This window comes from Aristolochia californica, unplaced genomic scaffold (genome assembly GCF_029961685.1).
Source record: "Aristolochia californica isolate CCGP_79_NKW_82.1479 unplaced genomic scaffold, dmAriCali1.0.hap1 SCAF_9, whole genome shotgun sequence".
Taxonomy (NCBI): Eukaryota; Viridiplantae; Streptophyta; class Magnoliopsida; order Piperales; family Aristolochiaceae; genus Aristolochia; species Aristolochia californica.
In genome coordinates, this window is record NW_027182290.1 from 29,336,247 (window position 1) to 29,352,365 (window position 16,119).

The 16,119-nt window shown below is 37.8% G+C and overlaps 1 protein-coding gene across 2 annotated transcripts in view; it reads left to right on the forward strand.

Annotated features, from left to right (window-relative positions):
* Positions 1-251: 251 nt before the first annotated feature.
* LOC137940062 (clustered mitochondria protein-like) overlaps positions 252-16,119 on the forward strand; it is a 31,419-nt gene continuing 15,551 nt past the window's right edge. For both annotated transcript variants that reach the window (XM_068784983.1, XM_068784984.1), the window contains exons 1-20: positions 252-595; positions 857-977; positions 1,137-1,424; positions 2,195-2,256; positions 3,221-3,410; positions 3,813-3,944; positions 4,919-5,075; positions 5,158-5,351; positions 5,450-5,551; positions 6,532-6,667; positions 6,801-6,929; positions 7,732-8,170; positions 8,275-8,379; positions 8,598-8,716; positions 8,859-8,967; positions 9,061-9,189; positions 9,444-9,548; positions 9,722-9,892; positions 9,979-10,065; positions 10,200-10,310. In XM_068784983.1, coding sequence (XP_068641084.1) covers positions 1,145-1,424; positions 2,195-2,256; positions 3,221-3,410; positions 3,813-3,944; positions 4,919-5,075; positions 5,158-5,351; positions 5,450-5,551; positions 6,532-6,667; positions 6,801-6,929; positions 7,732-8,170; positions 8,275-8,379; positions 8,598-8,716; positions 8,859-8,967; positions 9,061-9,189; positions 9,444-9,548; positions 9,722-9,892; positions 9,979-10,065; positions 10,200-10,310 — 2,757 coding nt within the window. In that variant the 5' untranslated portion in view covers positions 252-595; positions 857-977; positions 1,137-1,144. The remainder of the gene's footprint in view (positions 596-856; positions 978-1,136; positions 1,425-2,194; positions 2,257-3,220; positions 3,411-3,812; positions 3,945-4,918; positions 5,076-5,157; positions 5,352-5,449; positions 5,552-6,531; positions 6,668-6,800; positions 6,930-7,731; positions 8,171-8,274; positions 8,380-8,597; positions 8,717-8,858; positions 8,968-9,060; positions 9,190-9,443; positions 9,549-9,721; positions 9,893-9,978; positions 10,066-10,199; positions 10,311-16,119) is intronic.

Genomic DNA, 16,119 nt, shown 5'->3' on the forward strand with positions numbered 1-16,119 from the left:
TATTGGAAAACCGAGACAATCGACGGGAGAAAGGCGTCCACGTCTGGAAAAACAGGCCCGGAGTAGCCCTAGGCTCCCAATGGTGGCCTTTTTTAAGTCCTAAAGCCCTAAAGGGGCTGGAGTATCTTGCGTCTCTGTATTGGTAATACCAGTGCTAGCTAATATTATATTTTATGTAAATGATCGATGATGTCTTATAGGGGCGTGGCATCTCGGATTAAGGATTACTTTTTGCACAATTTAGATTTTAAGGCCCTCAAGTATTTCTATCTAAAAACATTACAGAAATTAAAAAACCCTAAATCCAGAAAATAAAGGAGCTGGATAGTGGAAAGAGCTGGGAAGTACGTGTGCGGCGTTTGCTAATTAGCTTTCACAATCAGTTTAACAGCCGCGGCCGTCTCGACTCTCGACTGACCATCCTCAACCTGCCTTCGGGGGGTTTACTTCCGCTCTATTTCCTTCGCTATCTTGTACTTGCAATCTCTGTGTTTATCCTGCTTATCCATTATCTGCAAATCGTATTGGTTCGGTATCGGTGGCTGACTTCTGCTTCTGGACGCTTCTGGGGACGCTGCTCATCTGTTTTATCACAGTTACTTTCTCCATCATTTGTGGGCGTGTGTGTGTGTGTGTGTTTTTTTTAATGCGACATAGTACTACCTTTTTAGATTCTTTCGAGTTTACGTTCATTTAACTGGCTTATGTGTGTGCATTTTCCCTCTAGTTGGATTTCTGTTGTTGTTTTGGTTCCAACAACTTGTTTATCTTTCTGCGATATATAATGCGGTTGGGTTTTGATTGAATGAAAACTTTTAAGTGGGCCGTGAGAACGTTGTAATTGCTGTCTGTGTAGTTTACTGGCAGTTGTTTTATTTGAGCTCCTGGAGGGTTACTTGTATATCGGCATCGGCATCTCGTTATCAACATATTCTATCATCGACTTCAAATTTTAACAGGGTACTTATATATTCAGTGTAAGTGCAACATTTAGTATAAAATTTGATTTGTTTGTTAGAGAATTTTTCTGGCTTACTTTATGTTGTAAAAGGCGTCTTGTATATTACTGGCTTACTCTTAACATTTGTTGTTCTTCCTGTATGGAGTGTTTATTTCGATTTTGGCTTCTGTTTCAGGAGCAAATATGGCTGGGAAATCTAATAAATCGAAGAATAAGGGGAAAGCGTCCAGTGCAACCAATTCTTCTGTTTCTCTATCAGTTGCCAACTCTACTGATTCTGCAGTATTCCCAACTGATAAAAAGATTGACGTGGAAGCTTCCAGCATTAAAGAAAATGGAGTCCAGAGTTGTGATTCAGTTGATAAGTCCGTTGCATTGGATGACTTTACTAATGCCACTGCCAAGACTGAGGGAACAGATGCTGCATCAATGTCTGCCACCAACCAGTCTAAGCAGGCAGATGGTAGCCTCATGTTTCTTTACTCTTTATTACATTTTCCTCGGATGAGAACATTTGATCCTAGCCTGTTTTAGTAATTCTTGATGCATGGCAGACACGGAGATTGTTTTAAGGGGTTCAGCTGATGTTCTTCTCCCCCCTTCTACTACTGTATCATTCGTTTGGCTCCTGTATTGTGAGAGTTTAAAGTAGAATTTTTCATGTATCTCTCTCTCTTTCATTCCCCTGTTCTCTTAAGACAGATGAATACTGGAGGAGTTTAAAAAGCTTCTATTTCTCTTTAGATCAGATCTCTTTGAAGTGTTTATCTACGTTTGTTGTTCTCCTCATCTTATTTTTTAGTTTTAAATTACTTTAGAGTAGCATCTTAAGATCATATGCTTATTTTGGGATTATACTTTAAGTGTGTAGTTATATTTACATACTTATGGACTGTGTTGACTTTCAATCTATCTCGTGCTCTAATCGTATCCTTTCAAAAATATCTTGCTCTAGTATTTTGTTAGAAAACATTTTTAATGATGTAAAAGGAAAATATTGGTCCCTTATCGTGTGTTGTAAAAAGCCTTCTTCAGTCAGGCAGATTTGGGGAACCTGCTCTTGGAAGGGGTGAATAGCCCCTGAAGTTTTAACCAAAGGGCTTAACAAACTTTTTCTAAGGAGCTGTGACAACTTCCAAGTTATTTTTTCACATTTTGCACAGTGGAATTTGTTGATACAAATGTTCTAATGTACTCTGACTCAGACCAATTTTGTTGCTGTTGGTTTGACAGGTGATCTCCATCTCTACACTGTTTCTGTCAAAGCACAATCTGTTGAAAAGCTTGAGTTGCATGTGAGTGAATGAGATTGATGTGACCAATATTTGTGATATGGATTCATCTCTTTAAAATAAATGACAGGCAGTAAAACAAAGTGGAATTGGTTGTTGTATGGCAACATAATCCATGATATATGTGTGCTCCTTGTTTTGAGTAACTGTGTTCTGGTCTCACCTGGCTTTTCTAGATGTCACTTTAACTATATCATTCCTTGTTGAATTTGAAACTTTGTCAGTTGTTGCACATTACAACTCCAAAGTGTCCAACTTCTTCTTGGTTTATGGTGAATTTCAAAGTCCAGTTCTACTTGTTACACATGGATTTCAGGTGAATGTCCTAGCCAGATCCTTGGCGTCTCCCTCCAATTCCTTTGATCATTGAAGGTAACTCTGAAGTGGTAATTGGCTGGTGTGCTTCCTCCACTAAGCCCCCTTGGCGGCATTGAGATGTTTTTTATGAGATTACTGATATTACTTCTGTAATTTTATGTTATTGGGCTCATGTCCCAAGATCTGTTAATTCCTTTGCTGATAAACTTGCCAAGCAGGGAGCCTCCCTCCAATCCCTTACTGTAAAGGGAGGGTTCCTTGATCTCTAAATCTCTTTTGATGAAATAATTGCACACTCTTCTTCAAAAAAATGTCCTAGCAAGATCCTGTATGCAGTAAATAGATTTGCGCACAACGTTTTTCCCTTTTTTTTAATGTTTTCTTAATTCTTCCTAGTGAAACTCGGTTGTTGGACCGTCTGGGGTTGCCTTTTGTATAACTTACAGACTCATTTTCTTTTTCCTCTTAAGCACTTGTATTAGTATTTATTTTTCTTTATTTATCATTAAAGTGTAGGTTTTTTTTTTTTTTTTTTTGAAGGGTGTAAAAACTATGTGTAGGTATTCTTGATGTAAAAACTAAGTGTAGATTATTCTTGTTGTTGTTAATAATTTTATTGTAATATTTATATTTACTTTTGTTGATACAGTTAAATCCTGGGGACTCTGTTATGGATTTGAGGCAGTTTCTTCTTGATGCTCCAGAGACTTGTTTCTTCACTTGTTATGATTTGTTATTGCACACCAAAGATGGTTCTGTGCACCGTTTGGAAGACTACAATGAATTATCCGAAGTTGGGGATATTACTACTGGTGGTTGCTCTTTGGAGATGGTTCCAGGTGTTTTAAGCTCATTTCCCTTTTCTTGATGATAAATTTGGTCCAAATCCATCCTAAATTGACTAATCACATTCGGAGTCTTGTTAGTCAACTGTATGACTCAGCAGAATTTCAAGCCTACTAGATGTTGTATTTTACTTTTTCCCATGCTAACCCATGATTTATCCAGTTGATTTTTATTCACTTCTATTCAAATGATTTTTTTTGCTTCTTTTGATCTCTCTTTTTTGTTTAACTTTATTGGAAATTCAAGCTTGTTTGAAATGTTTTAGTCTGGTAGTAATTCAACTAGGGCATTTCCAGTTATATGTGCGTCTGTTATAATTGACTTAACAAAGTTCCTAATTTATTTATTTATTAGTTGTGTTTATTGTGCCCCTAACAAGGATATGTTGCCTGCAGCATTGTATGATGACAGATCTATTAGGTCTCACCTTCGCCGGGTCAGAGATTTGCTTTCTCTTTCCACTATTCATTCATCTCTATCGACATCTCTAGCATTGCAGCTTGAGACCTCACAAATTAAAACTACAGGTTTTTAATGACTGCGAAATTTCACTTACTTGATTTTTTTTTTTGATTTCTTAGACAAGAAAAAAAAAAGTTTATTGGTCTATTTTTCTATTCTATCTCAGATGTATGTGGTAATGATTTTGTAATTCCTGAGGATTTGTGTTGAAACTGACTAATTGCCTTGGATATCCTCCCCCTGGGTAGAATTCTAAAACTTATTGAAACTGTCATACATCAGAACTCTAATACTTGTTGAAACTTGTTGCCTCAAGTATAGACATTTGCTATATATACACATAATATACACGTACATATACATTTTGTTGTTGTTTTTACAAAATAAATCAACTTACACGAAGGGGGTTCCCTCGTTTTTGCAGCAGATGACAATCTTACTGTGAGGTCTTTTGTTTTTAATTTTAAATATTTTTGAAAAATATGTATATTAGAACTTTGGTTCCATGGCCACATGGGGGTTTTGATTGTGAAATCTTGAGTTCAAATCTCCCAGGTTAATTCTGTTGCCTCTATTTTATTTATTTTTAATTTTTTGAAATGGTGAATTCAATGGAATCACCTTGAAATGGATGGGGCAAGTAAGATAAAATTCTAGTCCTCGATTACATTAATGAGAAGAAGGGTCCTATGAAGCATCTTAGCTGCAATTTTTCAGTTAATCTTTAAAAGAAACTGACTGGACTACATTCGTTGATAAACTAAAATCTAGAAGTGGATATATGTACACACATTTTGGATCTGTCCATTCTGGTATTCCTAGGAATCTTTCGTTATTGTGTGAAGAATCTTTGACAATAGTTTCTTGCATGATTTATATTTTCTATTTCCCGTTGTGCAAAATTCTGCAACTCTTATTTCTATAAACAATGAATATCAAAGTCTTAACATCTAAAATGAACATGCTGATGAGTGTAGTCATTGTTTGCTTTTACCTTGCAAGTGTTATTTTTCATTTCTTTTATTTGGTGATAATTTAGGTTCAACAAAAACTGAATTTCCCGAGCTTGATGGATTGGGTTTCATGGAGGATGTTACTGGTTCACTTGGTAGTCTGTTAGCTTCTTCATCGAAAGAGATCAGATGTCTCGAGAGCATGGTTTTTTCTTCATTTAATCCTCCTCCAAGTTATAGGAGGTAGTCTTCATATTTATCTAGTTCATTATTTTCATTATGTTTCTTCGGTGAGTTAAGTCTATTGCCTTAACTATATTTCCAGGCTTGTTGGAGATTTGATTTATTTAGATATAGCAACTTTCGAGGGAAATAAGTACTGTGTTACCGGTTCAACAAGGACATTCTTTGTGAACATGAGCGTGGGAAATGTACTAGATCCAAGACCAGCAAAACCGGCTTCTGAAGCGACAACCCTTATCGGCCTTTTACAGAAGATCAGTCCTAAGTTCAAGAAGGGTAAAGTGAAATTGGTTAAGCTTCACTATTGTACTGACATAGTAGGCCTTTGAATGTATTTTTTGCTGTCATGGTTACATCATTGTACCCTTTTGAAGGATTTCGTGAAATTCTGGAACGGAGAGCCTCGACCCACCCCTTTGAGAATGTTCAGTCGCTATTACCAGCTAATTCATGGGTTGGTGTTTTTCCTATTCCTGGTAAGTGTAGTTTAGAAGATCATGTTACTAAAATTTGTAAGAATTTGACTACTATATCCTGATTTAAGTGTTGTATGTATAATTTTAATTTTTAATAATCTAGCTTTACGATTGGCCTTTTATAGATGCACTTGATGTTAATTTTTGCACACAAATACAAATTGCTAACCTCTGGGAATATGATGGATCATAAGAGCTTTTTTTTCTTGGAGAGCACAAATACTTATCTGCATGCCTACAAACAGATTGATGCTTAATGAAAGTGTGTCTTTGTTAGGTTTTAAGAAATTGAATAACTATTTAGTACATACATAAAACTTTAATTTTTTTTCGCTGCTTATGTCTTGTAAAGAATGTAATATGGTGTGAAATGTACAAACAGATTGATGCTTAATGAAAGTGTGTCTTTGCTAGGTTTTAAGAAATTGAATAACTATTTAGTACATACATAAATCTTTGATTTTTTTTCGCTGCTTATGTATTGTAAAGAATGTATTATGGTGTGAAATGGAGAAGAAATAGAGGGAGCAAGAAAGCCAGAAATCAAGAAAGAAAATGTAGTGAATCAGATATACCATTTGTGCCCCCTCTATGCATGCACACATGTGTGTGTGAAAGGCCTTGTCTCTGTATATTTACTCAAAAAAGGCAGCACCTGAATATGTAGTTGCTCTGTGATTAAATTGGTGCTAGATCAATGTGTAAGTTGTACTACGATGCATTCTTGAACTCAAATTGGGGGTTCTGGCTCAAAGTCTCGAAATGCATGTTTGAAGTTAAAATTAAGTGTTTCTTTTGCTGCTAAAGTTTGGGGCTTTTCTGCTGCCTGTATTAGTACTTTGGCAGCCTTGACTCAGCAATTTGTCAGTTGTGCTGACTAACTTGCTACTGCTATAAATGTTCATGGCAAACTCTTTGCAGAGTTTCTTCATGTTTTTTCATTCTCTTTCTCTCACAAATCTTATTCTTCTTTGTCTTAGATCATAAGCGAGATGCCGCAAGAGCAGAGGATGCTCTTACCCTTTCATATGGTAGTGACTTAATTGGGATGCAAAGGGACTGGAATGATGAATTGCAGTCTTGTAGAGAGTTACCCCACAAGACTCTCCAGGAGAGGTGCAATTAGTCATACCATATTTTATCCACTTCTTTTGGCTTTGTTTTACTTGTTATTTTTTATGGCTGCAGATTTCTTGTTACCATTTTTTATTGTTTTTAGAAGAGTGCTTATATGGTTATTCTTTTGTAGGATTGTACGTGATAGAGCTCTGTATAAGGTGACTTGTGACTTTGTGGATGCAGCAGTTAATGGTGCTGTTGGTGTGATAAACAGATGTATACCTCCCATCAACCCAACTGATCCAGAGTGTTTTCACATGTGAGTGTAGATTATGAGCTCACAGAAGTGCTTTTTATGTGTTTAACCTCATGATTGCTTATATCTTACTTTTACGCTTAAAGATTGAGCTGTTCTACTATCTGCTAATAGACGTTTTTTTTTTTATGACAATGTAAAAGACATTCTCTATGTATAAAAAAACAATTAAAACCTAAAAGATATCTATTTAGCTAAGTTTTACTTCTAGTTGATCTTGACTGTACCAACCTTTTTATGTTGCTTGTCTTTCCCTATGTTGATGCTTCTTCACAGCATACAAGATGCAGTTGGAATTCCCATGTTGTTAATAAGAAATGAGTTTTGTTTACTTCAAGTTCCTAATTGTTGATTGGAAGAGAATATTAATGAGTGGGTACTGTGACTCATTGTCTTTAAACTGGTTGTGAAAGGATTCATTGGCAATGATGCTGCATATATTCTTGTTTCTTTGCACTGTTTGAATTATCTGAGTTACTTTTCATTATTATAAAAGAACAAATTTCATTGCTTCTCTGAGGTGAAATTTATCTTTAATAGATATTTAATTGCATAAAATCCACATTTTAAAATGCTTCTTCACTGCACCAATTTGCTCAAGGGCTCATGTTGGGGATGCTTGCATTTTTATTCCACGTCTTTGTTTAATTGGCTTACTTATCTTTGCTTTTATATTTTTCCTGTCCTGTTGTATTTTAGAACGAAAATGGTTACAGACATCTTATTTGTGTATTATCTGCATCTGGTTTTTCTGGCAGTCTTTCTCTGTAACCACAATGAGAAATCCCTCGTTCTTTTTTTGCAGGTATGTTCACAATAATATATTTTTTAGTTTTGCTGTTGATGCCGATCTTGGCAAAAGCAGTTCAACTGTTGCTACACTCACAATTCACCCAAACCGTGAAGTTTGTGAGAGTTCAAGATTTTTAGCTGAAACACCAGTTACATTGTCTGGTAACGAGAGTGTTGCTGAAACATCAGTTACATTGTCTGGTAACAAGAGTTTTGTTGGGCTCAATTCACTACCACGTGGTGCCTCAAGTGTACAGGACCTTAATGGAGTTGCTGATGTTGCTGAGGATGCCTCTCCTGAGGGACAGTTGGTCGACAGTGAACAAGCTACGTATGTATCTGCAAATAATGACTTAAAAGGTACCAAAGCCTACCAGGAAGCTGATATTCCGGGGCTTTATAATCTGGCCATGGCAATCATTGATTACCGAGGTCATAGAGTTGTTGCACAGGTGAATACAGTGGAACCACTCCACCCTTTACTTTGGGTCCTTTGGGCTTGATATATCTGATGATTCCAGATGTTTGTTTTATTTCTCTGTGTTTTTGTCTTTAGAGTATTATACCTGGCATTCTCCATGGAGATAAGTCGGAATCTCTTCTTTATGGTTCTGTGGATAATGGGAAGAAAATTTGCTGGAATGAAGCATTTCATTTGAAGGTGAGAACTTCATGGTTATTTTATTTATTAATCTAGATTTGGTTTGAAAGACACCCGAAGACCCTAATTAGGCTTGAACCAAGACCTCCGCATTAAGAGAACTGGATGTGGCCATTGAATCAAGAGCTCAAAATTTACTTCTTTGAATGTCATGGAAGAGGTGCCACATTTATAATGAGTTTCCCCCTTACGGGTCCTGAAATCTTGTTTTCCTGTAGGTATTGGAGGCTGCCAAGCGGCTGCATTTGAAAGAGCACACTGTTGTAGATGGCTCTGGAAACACAATCAAGTTAGCTGCGCCTGTTGAATGCAAGGGAATCGTTGGCAGTGATGATAGGCGAGAATTACTTAGAACCATCACTACATACTTTAGAGTTACTTGGAAGTGTTGATTTTAATGTCTGCTGTGCATCTTTGTGCTGTCTTTTTGTATTTTGTTGTAATTTAATTTCAAGGTTTTCCTTTCAACTTAATATCAGGCATTATCTCTTAGACTTGATGAGGGTTACCCCACGAGATGCGAACTTCAGTGGACCTGGGTCTAGGTTTTGTGTTTTGAGGCCTGAACTTATTTCTGCCTTTTGCCAAGTGAGCTTGTTCCTAGTCCTACTGGTGATTTTTTTTGGAAATTCTATTCTTTTTGACTGCTGGTAGTTATTGTCATGTTGGATCTTTGATCAGGCTGACGCTTCTGGGGAATTAAAGTCTAAGACTGATGAAGAGGTTTCAGCAGATCTGAATCCTAAAAATGCTACAAGTATTGATGCAGAGGTGGCTTCTGAGGTTTCAACATCAGTTTCTAACTTCAAGGTAATAGAAACCACAGTTGTTTTCTCTGAAAAGATAAGACTTTGGTTTTTCATAGTGCTTTTTACTATTTTAATTCTCTCTTCTGTTAAAAACTTAGTTATAAAGTTGCTTTGAAATTGTTATGATCAAGTAAAGGAATGGGCTTTCTCTGGAATTTATTCGTTAACCTTGTGCATTTATACTTTCTCATGATAATGCCTTGTGCATTTATAGATTTCAAACCCCTTATTTTTTTCTTTTTTTTCCATATGTAGGATGGAAAAGGATCTGTTAATGCTGCTCAAGAGAGTGCTGTTTGCAAGGAAATACTACTTAATCCTAATGTCTTTACTGACTTCAAACTGGGTGATGGTCCAGAGGTCAGTATCAGATTGTTTGGTGAACTTTTTTTTCATAATTTTCTCTTTTTGGTCTCAGTAGTTGTATAGTTTCATGGCTTGAAATTTATTGTTATTAACTTTATAAAGAAAGTTTTCAAAATTTGAATTCTAGCTCATATTCTTGTTCATATCCATTTTTGCTTTAATGTTAGGAGATTGCGGCAGATGAAGAAGGTGTGAGAAAAGCTAGTAACTATCTTGTAGATGTTGTTCTTCCCAAGTTTGTGCAAGATCTTTTCTCCTTGGAGGTGTCCCCAATGGATGGTCAGACTTTAACGGAAGCCTTTCATGCTCATGGAATTAATGTCCGCTACATAGGAAAGGTACTCCGATTGTGTTATTAATCCTTTTGCAAATTCAGTAGTTCATATTGAACATCTATAATGTATTGTAGCTTTATTTTCACTAGGTTGCTGATTTGACGTGTGAATTACCTCATATATGGGATCTCTGTGTAATTGAAATTGCCATCAGATCTGCAAAACACGTTATCAAGGTGATCATATTACCCAATTACAAATTTCATAAATAAGCCACTCCCGTTTATATGATTATGTTTCTCACAAGTTTGCTTTTTGTTACCTGCATTCAGTGGTTGTGTTGTTAATCATCACCTTTCCCTTCCTTCAGGATGTATTGAGAGAGTCCCAAGATCACGAACTTGGACCTGCTGTCTCACATTTCTTCAATTGTTTCTTTGGAAACGTAGTGAACTTGGCACATGTGAAGAACCCAAAGAAGGTCTCTCTCTCTCTCTCTCTCTCACGTGCGCGCGCTCACACACACACACACATTGTTTTATGTACTAACTTTTTGGATCATTCACTTTAAATTGCCATGTGCTATTTTTGAAAGCATGGAACTGTTTCAATATTCTTTATTATTTATTCCCTAAACCAATTCTTGTATAAATTAAAAATGACATATTGGGTACAATCAGTTCATAAGGTTTCAGTTGCAATTTCAAGGAGTAACAGTGGGATTGATTTCTATTTAATTTTTAGCTTTGTTTAAAATTTAAATGTGGTGGCACTTTGCATGACATATGAGGCACCTTTAAAGCAAAAAAAAAAAAAAAAAAACAGAGGACCGATTTATGAGCATATCCAGCTGTTGTCAGTTGATTTGATGATGACCCTCTTCTTTTAAACACAATGAGCAACACAATTAAGAAAAGCATCAAAAGGAGATAAGGATAGAACAATGGCTAGAAAGGCATTCAGAAACTTTTGCCTACCAGGGTATTCTCACTTGCCTCGTACTACATCTCAGCCTCTGTCTTTTTTTTTTTTTTTTTGAAATGAACATCTCAGCCTCTGTTTGTAGCACCATCATAGCAAATTAAGTCAGTGTGGCATGGAATCTGATTGGTCCACAAAATTTACTTCATTTTCTCTGGACTGCTACCCATGGACATTCCCTTACCTGTACTGAACTTGCTTAGAGGGGGGTATACCAGTGTGACTTGGAATTTGGTTGGTCCACAAAAAGTACTCCATTCTCTTTGAACTGCTGCACTGGAAAATCCCTCACCTGTAGTGAACTTTCTAAGAAGGAGTAGGTCAGTGTGGCCTAGAATTTGATAGGTCTACAAGAAGTACTCCATTTTCTCAAGGCTGCAGCCCATGGAAAATCCAAGAGGCATGAACACAAAACTTAGGTGGGGGAACATTTCATAGATCTTTGATGCAGCACAGTGGGTTAGATTGAACGACTGACAAGTTGAATGACAGAAAGTAGGGTTTCAGTGGCTATTAAGCAAAATAAAACAGAGAAAAAATTAAACGATAAGTTTGTCCAAGAGAAAGCAATAGCCTGAATTTTATTCAATAGTAAAAAGAGTGATTTCTGTGTTACAAATGGAGGCCTTCTATTTTATTTTTTGAAAATATGCTGATTTTTATTTAAGAGAAAACTCAATCGAGCAGATTGTAAGAGGGGAAGCCTTCCCAAACAATGAGAGATTGCTGGGAGGTTCCAAAATTTGCCAATTTATCAGCCAAAGAATTGGCTAATCGAGGAATGAGGTTCCAATTACAATGAATAGATGACACAATGTCAGCAATACAATCAATGATAGGTCAGTGGCGCTAAGGGGGGGGGGGGGGGGGGAGGGGGTGGGAGCTATCTTTTGAGCGCCAGTCGATGACAGTCTTAGAATCTCCTTCAATAAACAACTTGCCATGGAGATGCTCTTTGAAGATTTGAAGGCCAAATAGAAGAGCACTCACTTTAGCAGTATGCTCACCGGTCCTGCATAAGATAGAATAGGGTCTCCATTGTTGTCTTTGAAAACACCACCAACTCCAGCCGGCCAAAGACAACCTAAAGCACTGCCATCAAAATTGAGTTTGATGCAGTCGTAAGGGGGAGGATCCTAGGTGGCCATAATCGGGGTTTTGCACGGGCCCGCCATATGTGCGATCAACCCTCGATTTTCCCCAAGGGAAACACCTGATAGAGAGGCAAACTCCTTCCTGGTATGTAACCAACTCGAGATAAGGCCCACATCATGAGAAGCCGTGTTTTTCGGCTTGCTAGCCTTGGAGTTGAATCTCCGGTTATTGTGCTCGAGCTATAGGCACCATGGGACATGCGCATGGGATGCCAAGAGAATTAGCTTGCCCTACCTAGGAAGGCGGATCCCTATAACCATCTCATAGGTTCCAAAGAGGTCTTGATGCAGCCCCATTTGGAGTCCAATCTTCTGGAAGATCTTTGTTAAGTTGGGTCCAAGGCCCATCCTAAAATGACTAGCCAACTTAGGAAACCTCTTTTCCAGCTAATAAACTCAAGATCTTTGTACTTAGTAATCCATGTGGGACTATTCCTTAACACTCCCCCTCACGTGTAGACCCTCTTTTGTGACTTTACAAGTGGATAGTTTAGGAGTAGGCAGTTAGGCGTAGTAGGCCTTCTTTTGTGGCTCTACAAATGGATAGTTTAGGTGTAAGCCCTCTTTCGTGGCTCTTCAAGTAGATAATTTTTAGGTGCAGGCCCACATATGAGTACCTGCTTTGATACCATGTTAAGTTGGGTCCAAGGCCCATCCCAAAATGACTAGCCAACTTAGGAAACCTCTTTTCCAGCTAATAAACTCAAGATCTTTGTACTCAGTAATCTATGTGGGACTATTCCTTAACAATCTTCATCCAGACTTGCCAAGAGAAATCACAATATAATAGAACATGCTGGACTGTTTCATCGCTCGTATCACAGAGGGGACAAGTACGATCGGGGGCTGTGTAGCCTCTGCTATGGGAGGTTGTCAAAGGTGAGGATCTGTTCCCTTATGGCTGTCCACACCAAAAAATTGATTTTACTAGGCACTTAAAGCTTCCATGCCAAGTTTGCCTTGTGCTCCTGCATACTGTAATCTTGCATTCTGATATGAGAGTAGGCGGATGTAAATATGAATCGGCCATTAATACTGGACTTCCATGTCAGTTTTTTAATTGCATACTTGCGGATAGTAATGCTACTGAGTCAGGAGAAGAGAGAGCAAAAAATCAAAGTTTCCTCATAATTTAATCCTCGGCGAAACGTTAGACTCCATGAGCGGTTTCTCCAAAAATCTGCCACTTAGCAGGAGAGGTCCCTAGCCACCCTAGAGAGCCCCAAGAAATCCACGGAAAGGGGGCGGGGGCGGGAGCCACTCCATTCATCCGACCAAAAGAGGAGGGTCCTTCCATTGCTTGTGTGAAAGGAAGTAGCATCTTTGAATATTGGGAGGAGCTTTTGAATTGATTTCCATATTGGGGATAGGAGGCGAGTAACGCCATCCTCCCTCCACCAGGCACTCAAAGGTTGAAGATAGAACCTGACCATATCTCTCCATAAGCTGTTATGCTTGATGTTGAAGTTCCAGATCCATTTGAGCATAAGGGCATTGTTCATCTCCTTTGTAGACCGGATGCCTAAACCACCCCGATTGCGGGGCATGCAAATATCCTTCCAACTCACCAAATGATATCTGAATGTGTCCTTTGTTCCTTTCCAGAGAAAATGCCGATGGATGGCGTCAATCCTATAGCAAACGGAGGTCGGACAGTGCATGAAGGATAATAAATAGTTTGGCAGTCTTGCCAAACAAGACTTGAGGAGAGTGAGTCACCCTGCACTAGATAAAAGCTTACCCCTCCAAGTAGCTAGTTTCTTTTCAAATTTCTCAATAAAGGGGGACCAAAGCATCGCTGAAAGCCGAGAGTCAAAGAGTGGGAGTCCTAGATATGTAACTAGCAAATTTCCCACTAAGCACCCCAAGTAGTCAGACATACCCTAAAGCATAGATGAGTCGATATGATAGCCTAGGAGAGTGGTTTTCTTCCAGTTAATGTTCTGACCAAAAACCAAATTCAAATAGTCCCAATATAGCACGTAGTTTTCGGATCTGATCCATAGTACCAACCCAAAACAAATGGTATCGTCTGCAAACTAAAGGATCGATACATCAAAGGCTGCATAGTCCGTCGTGGGGTGGAGCCATCCCAAGTTCATAGCCGAATAGATCAATGAGGATAGATATTCCGCTACCACATTGAAGAGTAAAGGGGAAAGAGGGTTTCCCTGCCTGATTCCCCTAGATCCCTTAAAATAGCCGCAGGCCTGTTCCGTTGAAAAGAATTGAGTAGCTCGTAGAGGAGATGCAACTTTGAATCCAGAAGCTCCATTTTGCCTCGAATCCCATTTTCCTTAGAATACTGTCGAGAAGCTTCCAATGGAGGTCTTTTATTAATGTTCAGATCAGCAAAATAGGAAATTCTTATTCTGCCCACTATAGGAAATGGACTCTAATTTGGAGTTTCTCAATCTATATCTACTTGCTGCAGTTGAAATTCAAAGCAGTAACAATTTCTAACTCAAAAATTTGCTAACTTCAGGCAAAACTAGTTTGAAAAAAAAAACTAAACTTGAAGCAGGAAACTCTTACTCGAATTACTTGAAAAGACTTCCTAATTGAAGCTTTCAGCCAGAGGCTAAAAACAACAAGTTGTTAGTCTAGTTTAAACTTCTAATTTCAGCGTTCTTGAAATAGGAAATGCAACTTGTAGAGACTTTTTAATTTAGGACTTTCTAATCTTAGAACTTGACCCCAAAATAGGAAATTTAAGCCTCTTTAAATTGACTCTTCTTTTTTCTTCTTCTTTCATGAAAATGGGAGATTTTGGGGTCATATCATGTCCTTAAATATTCTTTAATTAGATCTTCCTTATTATGTTGTAGTGCATCAAATCTTTAATTTCACTTGGGTGAGTGATAGGAAATCTATACACAACATTATTCTCTGGGCTTGAATAGCACATGAAAAGCCAGAACATCACATGAGATGACTCTAATGAACATAATCAAGAGCTCTTTTAATAGGAATCAAATTGTTTGCCTCAGATTTTCTCTGGTTTCTTAATTATAGAAGGAGACTCAGCCATTGTTATTTGCTTGATGAGCAAAGGACTAGCACTCCCATGGCAAATAGATACCTCTATGATGAGATTGTTGACCTCTCTTTGGTTCATGGTCAAATGTATGGAAACATGTAACTGGATCAACAAGTTCCTTGTTGGATCAGCTTGCTGATGAGGGAGGTCCCTAAAGAGGTCCTAGCCTGTGGACTTTTCTCTTTAATCTTTGGGAGCTCACTTGTACTCTATGTTGTACTCTATCAATGGACTATAGCTTGTATTTCAGTTCTATCAATCGGACATCATCATTTAAAAAAAAATCAATCAGAGGAAGAGCATTTTCTAGAACAAGTGGTGAAGGGAAACTCCACTTCTGTCCAATAATCAGCTAAGCAGTAGCCACTTCATGGGATGTTGTTTGAAGAGTTGATCGAGGATCTAACAACCATAGGAGCATTTTGACACAAGACGACTGTGTGATTTCAATTGATGTATACGATCTTTGATGGAGTAATTAGGAAGGGGAAAGGAAGAGAAAACAGTGAAGGAGAATTTAGCAAAATAATTCAGAAGAAAAAGAATAGAGAAGGTAGAAGAAGGATTGGAAAGAAGAAGAAGGAGAATTGAGAGTAAAGAAGATAGTGGAAGATGTGAGAAGGAGAAGAAGTGAGAAGGAGAGATAACAACAGGGGAAAGATAAAATCAATATCTGATCAAATCCAGTAAAATCAGTAAAGACAAACTGAAAATAAAATAAAATAAAAGGAATTATAAAAATAATTTCAACCATAATATTGGTGTCCCCATCAATTCTCATGCTGTTGGAGAACTTGACCCCATCGATTATAGCTGTTGGGACTTAGATAATACCTCAACAAATGAGTTCCTAGATTTATTGGAAACTAAACCAAAGCTCACAAATGGGTGAGGCGCATTTTTTATATATGTATATATATTTATATTTGCGCTCTCTTTTTTTTTGCATATTGTTTTGTTCTTTTGTTTTTGTTTTTTTTACACGTGCAAACTTGCACGTATGCAAGTAATTAAAAGCCATGGGGAGGAAGGGGGGGGGGGGGGGGGGGGTAATTTTTCCCATGGACTTAGGTCTTCTCCCCTGGCGAGACTTTGGTTTGGCGCCGACAATGAGT